The sequence below is a fragment of the Erinaceus europaeus genome, chromosome 11 (assembly GCF_950295315.1).
Source record: "Erinaceus europaeus chromosome 11, mEriEur2.1, whole genome shotgun sequence".
In the NCBI taxonomy this organism is placed as follows: Eukaryota; Metazoa; Chordata; class Mammalia; order Eulipotyphla; family Erinaceidae; genus Erinaceus; species Erinaceus europaeus.
Window position 1 is genome coordinate 95,310,118 of NC_080172.1, and position 15,645 is coordinate 95,325,762.

General features: G+C 37.9%; 1 protein-coding gene and 1 long non-coding RNA gene across 2 annotated transcripts in view; one reads left to right on the forward strand and one right to left on the reverse strand.

Moving 5' to 3' along the window:
- LOC132541431 (uncharacterized) overlaps positions 1 to 15,645 on the forward strand; it is a 610,114-nt gene that overhangs the window by 277,227 nt on the left and 317,242 nt on the right. The window lies entirely within an intron of this gene.
- Positions 1 to 15,645, reverse strand: part of SLC44A5 (solute carrier family 44 member 5) — a 182,515-nt gene that overhangs the window by 85,771 nt on the left and 81,099 nt on the right. Inside the window, exon 3 of the mRNA XM_060201013.1 lies at positions 3,432 to 3,505. Coding sequence (XP_060056996.1) covers positions 3,432 to 3,505 — 74 coding nt within the window. The remainder of the gene's footprint in view (positions 1 to 3,431; positions 3,506 to 15,645) is intronic.

Sequence of the window (15,645 nt, forward strand, 5' to 3'; positions counted from 1 at the left end):
TCAACCAAAGAGACCCCTCACAGAATGGGAGAAGATTTTCACATGCCATACATCAGACAAGAGACTAATAACCAAAATATACAAAGAGCTCAGCAAACTTAGCACCAAAAAAGCAAATGACCCCATCCAAAAATGGGTAGGGGATATGAACAGAACATTCACTACAGAAGAGATTCAAAAGGTTAACAAATACATGAAGAATTGATCCAAGTTACTGATTGTCAGAGAAATGCAAATAAGGCACACTGAGACAACACGGAGACATTACCTCACTTCTGTGAGAATGGCATACATCAAAAAGGACAGCAGCAACAAATGCTGGAGAGGCTGTGGGGACAAAGGAACACTTCTGCACTGCTGGTGGGAATGTAAACTGGTCCAGCCTCTGTGGAGAGCAGTCTGGAGAACTCTCACAAGGTTAGATATGGACCTTCCATATGACCCAGTAATTCCTCTCCTAGGGATATACCCCAAAGACTCCATAACACCCAACCAAAAAGGTATGTGCCTGTTTATGTTCACAGCAACACAATTCATAATAGCCAAAACCTGGAAGCAACCCAGGTACCCAACAACAAATGAGTAGCTAAGAAAGCTATGGTATATATACACAATGGAATACTACACAGCTATTAAGAACAATGAATCCCCCTTCTCTGACCCATCTTGGACAGAGCTAGAAGGAATTATGTTAAGTGAGCTAAGTCAGAAAGATAAAGACGAGTATGGGATGATCCCACTCATAAACAGAAGTTGAGAGAGAAGAACAGAGAGGGAAACTCAAAGCAGGATTTGACTGAATTTGGCGTAGGGCACCAATGTAAAAACCCTGGGTTGAGAGTGAGGGTGGATGTTCGGCTTCATGGGGCAGCTGGGATGGGACACAGTCTTTTTGTGGTGGGAATGGTGTTTATGTACAAATAATAATAAAAAGAAAACCCTCTGTCAAGGAGAAAATGTGATTAGACCAACTGCTTGCACTGATACTTAAAACTTAACTACAAATCTGTTTGTGACAGCTAAGACATTCCCTAAACTCTTGCTTGTGGGAATGTTGGCTTTCAAGTCATTATTTTGTATCCCTTAAAGGTATATTTTAACTGTTTTAATATGTGAGGAACATGCCTGCCAAATTGTGCTTATGGCTTTTTAACACAAGCAATTTACAAATGCAATGAAGCAGATAATAGGACACATGATACCGAATTTGAAAATCTGTGTTGATGACACTATTGCAGTAGAAACATTTTTGGAAGCAGTTCTGTATCCAGTTGCATGGATAAGAAAAATGTTTATCATTTCACAGGTGGCCTCTTCTCATCCAATGGTAAATTTAGGGTCATGTCCTTGAGACAAGCCAGACCTTCTCATTCTAACCACTTCCCAACTGAAATAATTCTGGAATGCATACACACAGCAATACTCAGAAAACTGTAAAAATCTCTTGCTTAACAAAAAAAGTCTATTCAACAAATAGTCAACTTAAGTATTTTCTTTGTATATTGAAGATTTCCAAAACAAAAGGAAGTATAGAAATGTGATTAACTTATAAATGTTTATATATTTTCACAAGAAAGCCAAAGCACATCTTAATACTAGTTCTGCTTATTTATATTAATATTTTTTCATAAATAGTTACTAGTAAAATTTGTAAAAAATATAGCTTAAGAGGGTTTTCTTTAATTTCTTGATTTTTTTATTGAAAGAAATTATTTTATTTTATTGAATTAATGCTTCCAAACTGTGGTCTGATAGGTTCTTTTTCATTCCAAATTAGACTAAATACACAAGGAGACCTCCTGTCATGATTTTAATCCTCCACCTGATCCAAGGTCAGCTATCAAAGAGCTAGGCACTGGAATAGAAACACTAAAATCTCAATCTTTACATCACCTTTACTGGAAGAAGAAGGGAAAATGTAGGGTGAGATAGGTCAGGGAGAGGGAAGAATATTGGATTATTTTACATGTAGGAGGAACTTGGAACAAAGTTAAAAAAGGAGAACACAGGATGAAACTTGGACTTGGTGTGGTCTACTGAGCCAAAGCAAGGGACTCTGGCTTTGGAGAGTGAATGGAATAGGGAGTCTGGGGAGAAAGGGGGTTTGAGGTCCTTGACTAAAGGGATATGCATAAGTCTGCAGCAGATACCTGTTATGCAGTACTGGGAAACCATACACATGTATACACAAGTGTGCTGCAATTCATTAATTCCCTAATAAAAATATGGCTTCTTCTTCATATATCTTGGGACGGGGGAAGGTGGGGAAAGACTCACTTTCTATAAGAGGAATCAGATCTAAAGTTTTATTCCTGAGATTTCAATTAGTATGGGTCAGATTGAGCCTGAATTGGGTCAAGGAATAAAATTACAAGTTTTCTTTGACATGCAATAAGGGCTGGAAATAATTTAAGATACACATTTAATATGCTTTACCTACTAAATAATCATAGTTTAGCCTAAACTAACTTATATAATCCACTTTAATTGCTATCTTAATGCTAAAGACATTTAACCAGTCAACAACTAGGCAAAATCATCCATCACAGCAATAACAAAGTGTTGACTATCTTTAGTGGCAACTACACTGAAGGTGAAAAATCAGAATGATTGTATGGATTCTCACCATTGATATACACAGGTTATAGTACATTGCCTTAAAAAAAAAAAAGCTTACATATTACCTAAACTGATCCATGTCTTAGATCTTTTTTTCCTAATATTTTATATATTTATTTATTAATGAGAAAGGAAAGAGAGAAAGAACCAGACATCACTCTGGTACATGTGCTGCCAGGCATTGAACTTAGGACCTCATGCTTGAGAGTCCAGGGCCTTATCCACTGCACCACCTCCCAGACCACCATGTCTTAGTTCTTATTAGCACATAGCAACAAGAACATAATTATCTGCTTAGTATAATTTCAAAAACATCAATGATTTAAGAGAATCCATAATGGCTTTTTCTCTCAGTATCACTGTATTAATGTAAGTATAGTGGACTTGCTTTTAAATATATATATTTTTAATGTTTGTTTTCCACTGTGTCTTTTACCCAGAAAATCTTTGTAAGACATATTCCCTCTAGCAGAGATAATAACAGGAACTGGGTGGTGGTGCACTTGGTTAAGTACCTATATTACCATGCATGAGGACCCAGGCTCAAGCCCCTGGTCCCCACCTGCAGGAGGAAAAACTTCGTAAGTGATAAAGCAGGGATGCAATTGTTTCTCTGTCTTTCTCCCTCTCTATTCACCCCCACTTAATTTCTCTCTGTTCTATCAAATAAAAATAAAGTTAACATTTTTTAAAAAGGAATGATAATAAATAATAAGAGGGCTTTTGGAAGAAAATGATAAATGTTAAAAATAATATTGACTTAGTTATTCCATGAGCAAATGCCAAGTATCTTCACATATGTATTTACTCACCCACAAGTCCTAAAATAATGTAGGCACCAATGAACAGTATGAAAAGAACGCAGCAGAAAACATCTGTACAGCTCCTAGAGACAAAAACAAAAACAGAATTAAAAGTGGCTCAAAATGACTTCTTGCTTGCTACTCAAAATAAAAGGGAAGAAAATAATTTGCTATATTATATTCAATAATCCTGAACTATATTGATAGATAACATGTACTTCCGCAGATGAAGACTTCAGCAGCAGTAGAATCATCATGGTTTCAACATCCCAGAGCTTTTAATATTTTTTAATATTTTTCTTTTGAGGATTCTTTTCTGTAGTGTCTGTAGAGATACGCCAACATCAAACAAAAGGTTTTTACTTGAAACTGTAGTTTAACTACTTGATTTCATTATTTCTTATTCCCAATGCATAAAATAATATAAAAATTAATAATTTTCTATCCCTATTTTTATTCATTTTCTTCCTATATACACATTTTGAAGGTGCTGTTATTAAATATTGACTAGGGGGGTGGGCGGTAGTGCAGCGGGTAAAGCACACATGGCACAAAGCACAAGGACCAGCTCAAGGATCCCAGTTCAAGCCCCTGGCTCCCCACCTGCAAGGGGGTCGCTTCACAGGCAGTGAAGCAGGTGTCGATCTTTCTCCCACCCACCTCCCCTCCTAAACTCACCCCCTCCCTTGATAGCTCCCCTATTCTTATCCCTCTGAGAGTATGGACCCAGGGTCATGATGGGGTGCAAAAGGTGGAAGGTCTGACTTCTGTAATGGCTTATCTGCTGAACATGGACATTGGCAGGTGGATCCATACTCCCAACCTGTCTCTCTCTTTCTCTAGTGGGGCAGGGCTCTGGGGAGGCAGAGCTCCAGGACACATTGGTGGGGTTGTTTGCACAGGGAAATCAGGTTGGCATCATGGTAGCATCTGGAACCTGGTGGCTGAAAAAAAGTTAAGATATAAAGCACAACAAATTGTTGACTAATCATGAACCTAAAGACAAGAATATTGCAGAATATGAAGAATTGGGGTCTCTATTTTGGAAAAAGCTAGTAGGTCTATTTTAGGTATATTCCAAGGGGCCCATGACTTTACTAGTTTTTGCCTGAGCCTGACATCTGATATGCAGGTGGACCTAGGTTATTGTCTGGTAACATGCTGTCATAGTTGGAAAAAGGACTAGAAAGCTGGATTGGGAAGAGAGTTGTTAACTATAAAACCCATTAATTTGATCTGAGATGCACAGGAACCTATGTGACCTCTGCATCCCTGTAGGTCTGAGATCGCATTCTGTGGTCATGACTAGGAACATTCCAGGCTGCACTAACTTCAGGACCCATCTTATTTGAGTGGTAGAGTATGTTGCCCACCCTCCCTTTGGAGAATAAAACATTTCCTACCATTGCTGATCCAAATTGAGGGCAAGGTCCTAGAGGGGCTCTCAAAGGGATCCATTATGTTGTTCCTGACGGAGATGACCAGTGACAGTGGAGAGAGGGATCTGCTAGAGGTCTAGGCCCATCATGCCTGTGTGGGAATCTCAGGACTCCCTGACTAGCGCTCCAGGTGATGGAGTGGCCTGGTAGTGACTAAAGAGTCATCATTAAAGTATGCCAGTCTCTTGCCCTTATTCAGCTTTTGTAGTCCTTACTTTGTTTGACAAGGTCAGCTTTGGAGTGATTGAGGGACATATAATAGGAGGTAGGTGAGAAAGGTATCTAGATCATTCATTAGGTACTTTATGGTATATTTTTAGGTTTTTCTGCTTGCTTGCTGCATGTATTGACTCACTGCAGACTATTGTGCACTTTTGCTTTAAGGTATATATTCCCCCTAATTTACGGATACATGTGTACATATGCCCTATCTCATGGGCCCTGGACACAGAAGTGCAACATGCTGAGGTGATACTAGTTGTATATTATATATTTTTATTCTTATTTATTTATTTATTTATTTTTATATTACAGAATTACATGTCAATAGGGGAAACCATGCCCACCACCAGAGTTCTGAATCTTCAGTTTCCCCACTGGAATCCACCACAGTTCCCTTAAGGTTGTAGACATGGGCCAACCACCATCTCTACAACTATCTGTCCACCATTATACATAATTGCTCCCCTTTTTTTTCTGATTCAATCCTCTCTTCCCTCTAAGCCACTCATAACACCGTAGCTACCTCCACATATCCCTCTCCTTTTCCTTCTCTCTCTCTGGGTGCTGACAGAGCTGGAGTGCAGAGTCCTCTTATCTTCATCCTATCACTTCTCCCCTGCTGGGAGGATGGGTCAAGGTTGTTTTGGGAGAGCAGAAAGTAGGAGTTTAGCTTCTATGATAGCTTCTCTGCTTAGCATGGGTGTCGACAGGTTGAGCCATACTCCCAGCCTGTTTCTATCTTTCCCTAGTGGACCAGAGCTCTGGAGATGTGAGTGTCCACGACACATTGGTGAGGTCATCTTCCCAGAGAAGTCGGGATGGAATCATGGTAGCATCTGTAACTTGGAATCTGGAAGGTGGCATGACCTAAGCTGAGACAAGATGGTTAATGAAAAGGAACCAAAAAATAGGATCAGAGTAGATGAGATTGGGGATTTTAGGGTAGAAGAAAGCTAGAAAATCCATTTTAGGCATGTTCCTGGGGGCACACAACTATGGTAGTTTTGCTTAAGTTTGGTAGCTAGCTTGAAATTGCATAAGAATATTGTCTGAGAGAATGGTGTCAGAGTACAGAAAAAGGGCTAGAAAGTTGGATTAGGGAAGAGAGTAGATCCTGTTCTTAAAAAATTTCTGTGGCTAAAACTATTTATATCCATCCATCTGCTCCAGGACCCACATATATTTATATATCTATATATTTATATATTTATATTTAGCACCAGAGCCCATGTAATTTCTGAGTCCCTTTTGGTCTAAGCTTTCAGCTCATGGCCACAACTGGGAACACTGCAGGCTGCACTTATTTCAGGACCAGTCTTTTTCAAGTAGCAGCGCAGGATACCCCCAGCCTCCCTTCGGAGACTGGAACTATCCTTTTCCTCATTGCTTTATGGTGAGGGTAAGGTCCTGGGTGGGCCCACCAGATGCCACTCCTTATGCAAGTATCAGTGGTGCATATTATTTATATTATACATTATATGTGTACATATATATATGTATATATATATATATATATATATATATATACACTATAATGCATGTTTGTAATGACCCAATGTTACCTAGTATTGCTAAGTTGTATAATATATTAAGTACAAAGAGAGGTAAACACAACAGAAAGATAACTGAAAAAAACATTATCCGAGGGGCTGGGTGGTGGTGCACCTGGTTGAGTGCACATGTTACAATGTGCAAGGACCCAGGTTTTAGCCCTCAGTCCCCACCTGAAGAGGGAAAGCTTTGTGAGTGGTGAAGCAGTGTTGTAGGTGTCTCTCTGTCTTTCTCCCTCTCTATCACCCTCTTCCCTCTTGAAATTAAAAATTCATTTTTTTTAAAACAGTGAAGCAATCATTATTTTAAAAGTATTCTAAGAATGGTAATTAGAAAATTTGTTATTCATTCACAATTTGCCAAGTTGTACATATTTTGTGCTATTCTTATTTTGGACTTGAACAAATGATGAGAAATTTTTTCTGCAAATTATCACATGTACAATAATTGAACATTTTAATACTTCCATGACTACCTCTAAATGCTTCTTAAAACAAACAAAAAAATCCTATTTTCTTTCAAAACCATTTTTTTTAAAAAAAGAATGACCTCACAAAAACAAACAAAAAAATCACAGGTTTTAATGGCAAGGCACAAAAGAAAGACAGAACCTAAAAGCAACATTTGAAAACCAAAAATATGCTCCTCAGCTACTCGCCTGATGAATGGGCCTCAGTTAAAGCTCAAGTACCATGTGGAATCTTACACTACAACTGTTTTCTTCTTTTTTGGTGTAAAGGGCAAACACCAGAGATTGCTCCTTGCCCACTCAACTATTTCCCTAGTCTCTCCACACAGGGGGTAACATTTCTCTATAATTCCTACCTTCAAATATTTGGAGATTATATGTTGGAACCAAGGATGCTAGTGTGTTCATGTCTGTTTTGCTATTCTATCAATAGATATACAGCTTAAAGGAATAGCAGGTTACACTGCATGGTCAGACTGGTTAATTTTACTTTTACTTTGAAGGCAGTTTTTTTTGTTTTGTTTTGTTTTTTAACAGAGGACTGCTCAGCTCTAGTTTATGGTGATGTGGGAGGTTGAACCTGGGACTTTGGAATCTCAGGCATGAGAGTCTCTTTGTATAATCACTATGCTATCTAGCCCCTCCCTAAAAGAAAGTTGAATAAATTGAGAATAGTCCATTAAAAAAATTCAATTACATGCATAACATTCCCCAGATTCCCATTTAGCAATACAACCCCCACTATTTCATTCATCATTTTTCATGGACCTGTATTCTCCCCACCCACCCACCCACCCCAGAGTCTTTTACTTTGGTGTAATATTCCAATTCCATTTCAGGTTCGACTTGTGTTTTCTTTTCTAATCTTGTTTTTCAACTTATGCCTGAGAGTGAGATCATCCCATATTCATCCTTCTGTTTCTGACTTATTTCACTCAACATGATTTTTTCAAGGTCCATCCAAGATCGGCTGAAAACGGTGAAGTCACCATTTTTTACAGCTGAGTAGTATGTAAAAAAAAAAAAAAAAAAGAAGTAGAAACGCAAAGCAGAAATTGACTGAGTTTGGAGTATGGCACCAAAGTAAGAAAGCAGAAGTATACTAGAGTTTGCAGTGAGTACCTCCCTAATACTTCCTCTCCACTTTTCCAAGCTTTGGGTCCATGATTGCTCAACAATTTGTTTGGCTTTGTATGTTAACTCTCTTTTCAGTCACCAGGTTCCAGGTGTCATCAGGATGCCTGCCAGACTTTCCTGGATTGAAGACACCACCAATGTGACCTGGAGCTCAGCTTCCCCAGAGACCCATCCTACTAGGGAAAGAGAGAGGCAGACTGGGAGTATGGACCGACCAGTCAACGCCCATGTTCAGCGAGGAAGCAATTACAGAAGCCAGACCTTCTTTCTACCTTCTGCAACCCTCAATGACCCTGGGTCCATGCTCCCAGAGGGATAGAGAATGGGAAAGCTATCGGGGGAGGGGGTGGGATATGGAGATTGGGCGGTGGAAATTGTGTGGAGTTGTACCCCTCCTACCCTATGGTTTTGTTAATTAATCCTTTCTTAAATAAAAAATAAAATAAAATAAATAAAAATTCAAAAATCTCAACAAACAGAAAAACATTTCTGGCTGAAAGATTTGCATTTCTTAATTTGTTCTTGTTGTGATTTGATTTTCTTTAGTTTAGAAAATGTCTTTTAAACATATGTCTTTATGTATATGTATGTGCTTTCACATAATTAGAATTACCTGCCTTTTTTTTTCTCCAGAAATTTATGGTTTTTCCCTTTCCTCAGACAGAATGTCTCCAGAAAAAAAATGCTTAGAAAATTATTGAGAAACTGAATTTGAACAAACAAAAAAAAATGTACCCTAGGCACCATTTTTCCAGTCAGTAATATAGTAGAAGCTAAATTTATTATTATTAGTTAATTGATTTTATTTTTCATTTCTTTATTTCTTTATTGGGGGATTAATGTTTTACAGTCAACAGTAAAATACAAGTTTGTACTTGCATAACATTTCCCAGTTTTCCACATAGCAATACAAGTCCCACTAGGTCCTCTGCCATCATGTTCTATAACCTGAACCCTCCCCCCCACCCACCCACCCAGAGTCTTTTACTTTGGTGTAATACACCAAACTCCAGTCCAAGTTCTGCTTTGTGTTTTCTCTTCTGAACTTGTTTTTCAACTTCTGCTTATGAGAGAGATCATCACATATGCTCCTTTTCCTGGCTGATCTCACTTAACATAATTCATTCAAGCTTCATCCAAGATGAGGTGAAGCAGGTGAAATCACCATTTCTAATAGCTGAGTAGAATTCCGTTGTGTATATAGACCACAACTTGCTCAGCCACTCAACTGTTGTTGAACACCTGGGTTGCTTCCAGGTTTTGGCTATTACAAATTGTGCTGCTATGAACATAGATATACACACAGCTTTTTGGATGGATGTGTTTGGTTCCTTAGAATATATCCCCAGGAGAGGAATTGCAGAGTCATAGGGCAGGTCCACTTCTAGCCTTCTGAAAGTTCTCCAGGTTGTTCTCCACAGGAGTTGGACCAATTTACATTCCCACCAGCAGTGCAGGAGGGTTCCTTTGTCTCCACAACCTCTCCAGCATTTGTTCCTGCTGTCTTTTCTGATGTATGACATTCTCTTAGGAGTGAAGTGGTATCTCATTGTCTTTATTTGCATTTCTCTGACAATCAATGACTTGGAGCATTTTTCTCATACGTTTGTTGACATTTGGATCTCTTCTATGGTGAATATTCTGTCCATGTCCTCTCCCCATTTTTGGATGGGGTCATCTGTTTTCTTGTTAAATTTGGTGAGCTCTTTATATATTTTGGTTATTATCCTCGTTTGATGTATGGTATATAAAGATCTTCTCCCATTCTGTGAGGGGTATTTTGGTTTGGATATTGGTTTTTTTAGCTGTGCAGAAGCCTTTTAATTTGATATAGTCCCATTGGTTTATTTACATTTTAGCCTTCTTTGTAATTGGATTTGTTTCATTGAAGATGTCTTTAAAATTTATGCGGAAAAGAGTTCTGCCAATATTTTCCTCTAAGTATTTGATAGTTTCTGGTATAATATCCAAGTTAATTTTTTTAAGGTGTCATATGTTACAATAGTTTGTACATGCATAACATTCCCCAGTTTCCCATTTAACAATACAACCCCCACTATGTCATTTATCATCCTTCATGGACCTGTATTCTCCCCACCCACCCACCCCAGAGTCTTTCTTTTTGAATTCAGAACATTTGTCACAGTTGCAAATCCTTTGTAGAAAACAAGTTATTTTTTTTTAAACAAAGAGTTTAGCTTGGATAATTTTAAAGATATTTAACATAGCTATGGAGGTAACTAGTGATATAGCATTCTGAATTGTATTCTAGTTTGAGACTTATCACTGCTGCGCCGAGGTGCTCTCCTGCCAAACAAACAAACAAAAAAACAAAAACCTGCCTTTCAAAACAAATTAGTCATATTTACCAAAAAGCTCTCCAAAAATTTATTTAGATCAAGCTACCCTATATAAATTCTTTATAAATGTTAAATACATGTTACCTTTTAGCTTTTTTTTTTTTTTTTTTTTTTTAATCAGAGCCCTGCTCAGTTCTGGCTTATCATGGTGTGGGGTATTGAACCTGGGACTTTGGAACCTCAGGCACGAGAGGTTCTTTGCATAACCATTATGCTATCTACCCCTCCCCTGCCCTTCTCCCTTCTATTTTTTCCAAATTATAATAAGGATAGGACCCAAATTATATATGTATATGTACATATATATGTGTGTGTGTGTAATTTTTCTTTCTTTTGGTCTCTATCACACAAATGTAGTATTTCTCTGGTAAGCCTGACTTAAAAACTTGGGATTTTTCTTTTGACTTTCCCTTTTCTTATCTTTTATATTCAATTGACAAATTCTCATGCTTCCTTCTCTTTGATGTGTCTTTCATCTACTCTTTACTTTCTGTTCCTGCTGCTTGGACTCAGTAATTATTCTATTAATCTTTTGGCATGGTCTCTAATTGGGCTCCTGCATACAGTATCTGATGATCTAATTCATACTGCATAATACTGATTTGTGATGATATCATTCCATTGTTTAAAAACAGAAATTTCTCTTCACTACCTATTCATTAATTTCCAAATATCTTAGCTTTATATGTAAGAATCTACAAGTTCAATCCTAGTTCAAACCCCAGACAGTGTTTCTAGCCTTACCTCCCACTATGCTTCTGATGTACTTCAATCAACTTGGTAGTCTTCATTCATTGAACATATCATATATTCTCCCTTGATCACAAAGTCTTTCTGCTTATGATGCCTATTAGATGCTTCTCTTGACTCCACTTATATGAAATATCAAAAGCAATTAAACTCATGGCAACTTAAACTAGGATGGTGATATCTGGGGATTAGGGGCAGGGGAAACTGGGGAAGAACCATTACAGGGTTGAAGCTCTAATTATTTAAGATAAGTTCTAGGAACCTGTGGTATAATGTTGTATCCATATTACACAGTGCTCTATTGGTCTTTGAAATTTTGTTAAGGACCAGATATTATGTCAAGTGTTCTGAGCACATAAAAATATTACAAAATGAAAGTCATGATAATTACTGCTAGGCCACACATACAAGGATGTATCGGTTCAATTTCATAACATTTAAATTTGAATTTTTTATTGTGCATAAAATTTAAATTATTGTCAAATAATTTAATTGTTAAAAGATGTAACTTTAAGTATGGGAGAGACAGCATAATGGTTATGCAAACAGACAGTCATGCCTGAGCCTCTGGCATGACTCCTCCACGCCACCATAAGCCAGACCTGAAAAAATGCTCTAAAATGAAAGATGAACAATTTTAACTTAAAAACTGAAATTCTAACCTTAAAATGTCACCCTCCTTCATGAAAATTTCAAGTAGAAGAGATCAATTGCATCTCTTACTGAAATTTTGCCTCAACATCTTTAAGGCAACCATCATCCACCTCTTAAAATCCAGACCAGTGGGTAACAGACGATAGGTTCCATGCCAAAGATGGGCTTCTGCCTATTTTTTGCGTAACTTGCTAGCTAAGAGTATTTTATTACTTTTCTAAGTGTTCCTAAAGAACCAAAAGAATAATATTTTTATGACATATGAGCCATACCAAATTCAAATTCCAGTATCTATAACTAAAAAATATTTTTAAGTCATACTTATTAATGTATACTTTGTCTATGAATCCTTTTGCATAACAGCTAGCAGAGTGGTGGAAACAGAAACTATCTGGCCCACAAATCTTAAAATATGACTATGTCAGCTTTTATTTCATAAAAAAAAAGTTTACTGACCTCTAACTTAAACCACAGTATCCTCTGTGGTAGTATTTAGCCTAGAAGCTTGCAAGCTACAGAAAGATAGGAATCTATGCCTTGTGAATGATTAGTGTACACACTTCTAGCTGACAAGCTAATAAAGCACACTCTAGTGAAATATATATATATAAGCACACTCTAGTGAAACTTTCAAAAAAAAAAGTTTAAAATTCCAGGTTTTCTGAGAGAGTACGTAGTATGGTGAGTATGTTGTTTAGGGATTTTATTTGTCTTTTTCTCTCCTAGCAAACTTAAGCCTGACACCTAAACATTGTTTTCACCAGTAAAGTAAATCACTAGAGTAGCAAATCTATTTTCAATTTAGACACAATAAAAGTGTTTTTCTTGTTAAGTTTATATTCCAGTTCTACACTAGTTCTTATTCTCCACTGTCATTCTGTTTCCTTTTCAGTGGTGGCTTTCTACCTCATTCAGAAATTGATCCATTCGCTGGTTTTCATTTTTCATGACAGATGAATTCTAATGATATCAACCATCCTTGAAAGGTCATTAATATCGAGTATCAGAGCAAGAATGGACATTCTAAAGACATTATTCTCTGACAGGTCATCCATTCCTGCCTAATGAGTCATTCTAGGACTATCACTGCCTGTGATGCCAGTTGGATGCTCACCTCTCATTCACAAGTGCCTGGTGTTACTTGGTTCATCTATCCACAACATGACTGCATTTGTAACCCACACTCTTAATAGCACTGCTTCTTTATGGTTCTGTCCATATCTGCATGATACCAGTAACTCATCTGTTACCTTTCAGATTCTTACTGTTAGAAGTCTGTTCCAGGATACAGAATGACTACTTCATTTCCTGCAGGCATTATTAGAGGCTCATGCTCTTGGGGCCATCTTCCAAGTTTCATCAAGATACACTTGGTAAACTAGAGTGTGATTTGAATTGGATAGAACATCTGAGTTGATGCTAATTAGTTAATAGGCTCAACACAATTTGGGCTACTTGATGATAGAATTCTCTATAAATTTAAAAAAATCTACTTTATTCTTTACCTTTTCCTTATTAATGGAAAATATAGTGATTTTGAAAGAGTATTCTTCTTAAAGTTTGTGTTTGAAAGGGTTAATTATAACATTCTAGCTTGCTACCAGCCCCTCTCTCTTACTAGAGAGACACATATCTGAAAGTTCTCCATTGCCTGTTCCCACACCTTTATTATATATTCATTGATTTGTCACCATGGCTTCCACAGAACTTCCCATCTGCATGACTCCACCACTTATACATTATATAGTTGTGGGATGGAGGTACAGAACTTTGTTGGTGGGAGTAATGTGGAATTAAATCCCTATTACCTTATAATCTGATAAATCACTATTGAATCACTAATAAATGTATATTTAAAAAAGGACCCTGAGTGGGAGTCAGGGGTTAAGTTTATATAGTACTAACTGCAAAAGACTTGAGTCCCCAATTCCCCACCTGCAAGGGGGTCGCTTTATAAGCAGTGAAGCAGGTTTACAGGTGTCTTTCTGTCTTTCTACCTCATTACCGACCCCACTCTCATTTTCTCTCTGTACTGTACAATAAAACAGAAGAGGAAGAAGTAGAAGAAGAAGAAAAAGAAGGAGGAGGAGGAGGAGGAGGAGGAGGAGGAGGAGGAGGGGAATAGCCACCAGGAGAAGTGGATTCATAGTGCTGGCACTGAACCCCAGCAATAACTCTGGAGGCAAAAAAAAAAAAAAAAAAACAATAACAACAACAACAAACTGAGCAGGGTCAGACAAAATTTACTATAGAATTCATCATCTCTCTTTTTTTCTTTTTCTTGATTTTGACTGAGTTTTTTTTATTAGTGATTTAATATTGATTTACAAAATTATATTTCAACAGGAGTATAATTCCACACTGTTCCTGCCACCAGAGTTTTGAATCCCCAATTCTTCCATTGCAAACCACCGTAGTTCACCCAAGGTTGCAGATATAGGTTAATTATCATCTCTACAACTATTTGTCTAGATTTGTACATAATTGTCTCCTTTTTCTTCCAGATCCCATCCTCTCTTCCCTTATAAGCCACTCATTATCCTATTACTACATCCAAATGTTCCTTCCTTTTTCCTCCTCTCTTTGCAGGTCCTGATAGAGCTGGAGTTCAGAGCCCTCTTATTCTCTTCTTTCTATCACTTCTCCACCACTGGTAGTATAGATCAAAATTGTTTTGGGGGTGCAAAACCTAGGAGTTCTGGCTTCTGTAATTGCTTCTCTGCTGGACATGGGCATTGGCAAGTTGACCCATACCTCCAGCATGTTATAGAATTCATCATCTCTAAAGGCAAGAAACTGGCACACTTCACCGATGGCCCTTTAGGTCACTACAAGCCCAGCCCATCATCTGGACCCAATCAGGGAATCCTGGGATTCCCACATAGATATGATGGGCCTAGACCTCTAACAGATCCTTCTCTCTACCATCACTGGTCATTTCCATCAGAAACAGCATCATAAACCTTCTTATGGGCCTCCATAGGACCTTGTCCTCAATGTAGAACAATAATGGTAGAAATTGCCCCTCTCTCCAAAGGAAGGTTGGGTCAACATATTCTGCCACTCAAGGAAGACTGGTCCTAAAATGAGTGCATCCTATAATGTTCCTAGCTATGGCCATGGAATGTGATCTCAGACCAACATGGACACAGGTTACACAGGATCTTATGCTAAGTATGAATTGACATGGGCCCTAGGTCAGATCAATGGGGTCTGTAGTTAACAATATTTATGTACTTTTCTCATATTTGGGAGCTTCTCTCTGCCCTGATATAGCTTTCTAGTCCTATCTTCATATCTAACATCATCTTCCCAGACCACCTTCATATTAGCTTTCAGGCTCAGGCAAAAATTAGTATAGTTATGGGCCCATTGGGATATACCTAAAATAGGCCTCCTAGCTTCTTCCAACACAAAGATCCCAAATTTCATCTACTATATTCTTTCAAGTTCCTGATTATTAAAAAAGTTTTCTGGCTTGACATTTTATCACCTTTTAGCCTACAAGTTACAGATGCTACTATGATGCTAACCTGACTTCCCTGGGCAGACAATTTCACCAATGTGTCCTGGAACCCCACCTCCCCAGAGCCCTATCCTGTGTGGGAAAGATAGAGTTTGGAGATATGGATTGACCTGTC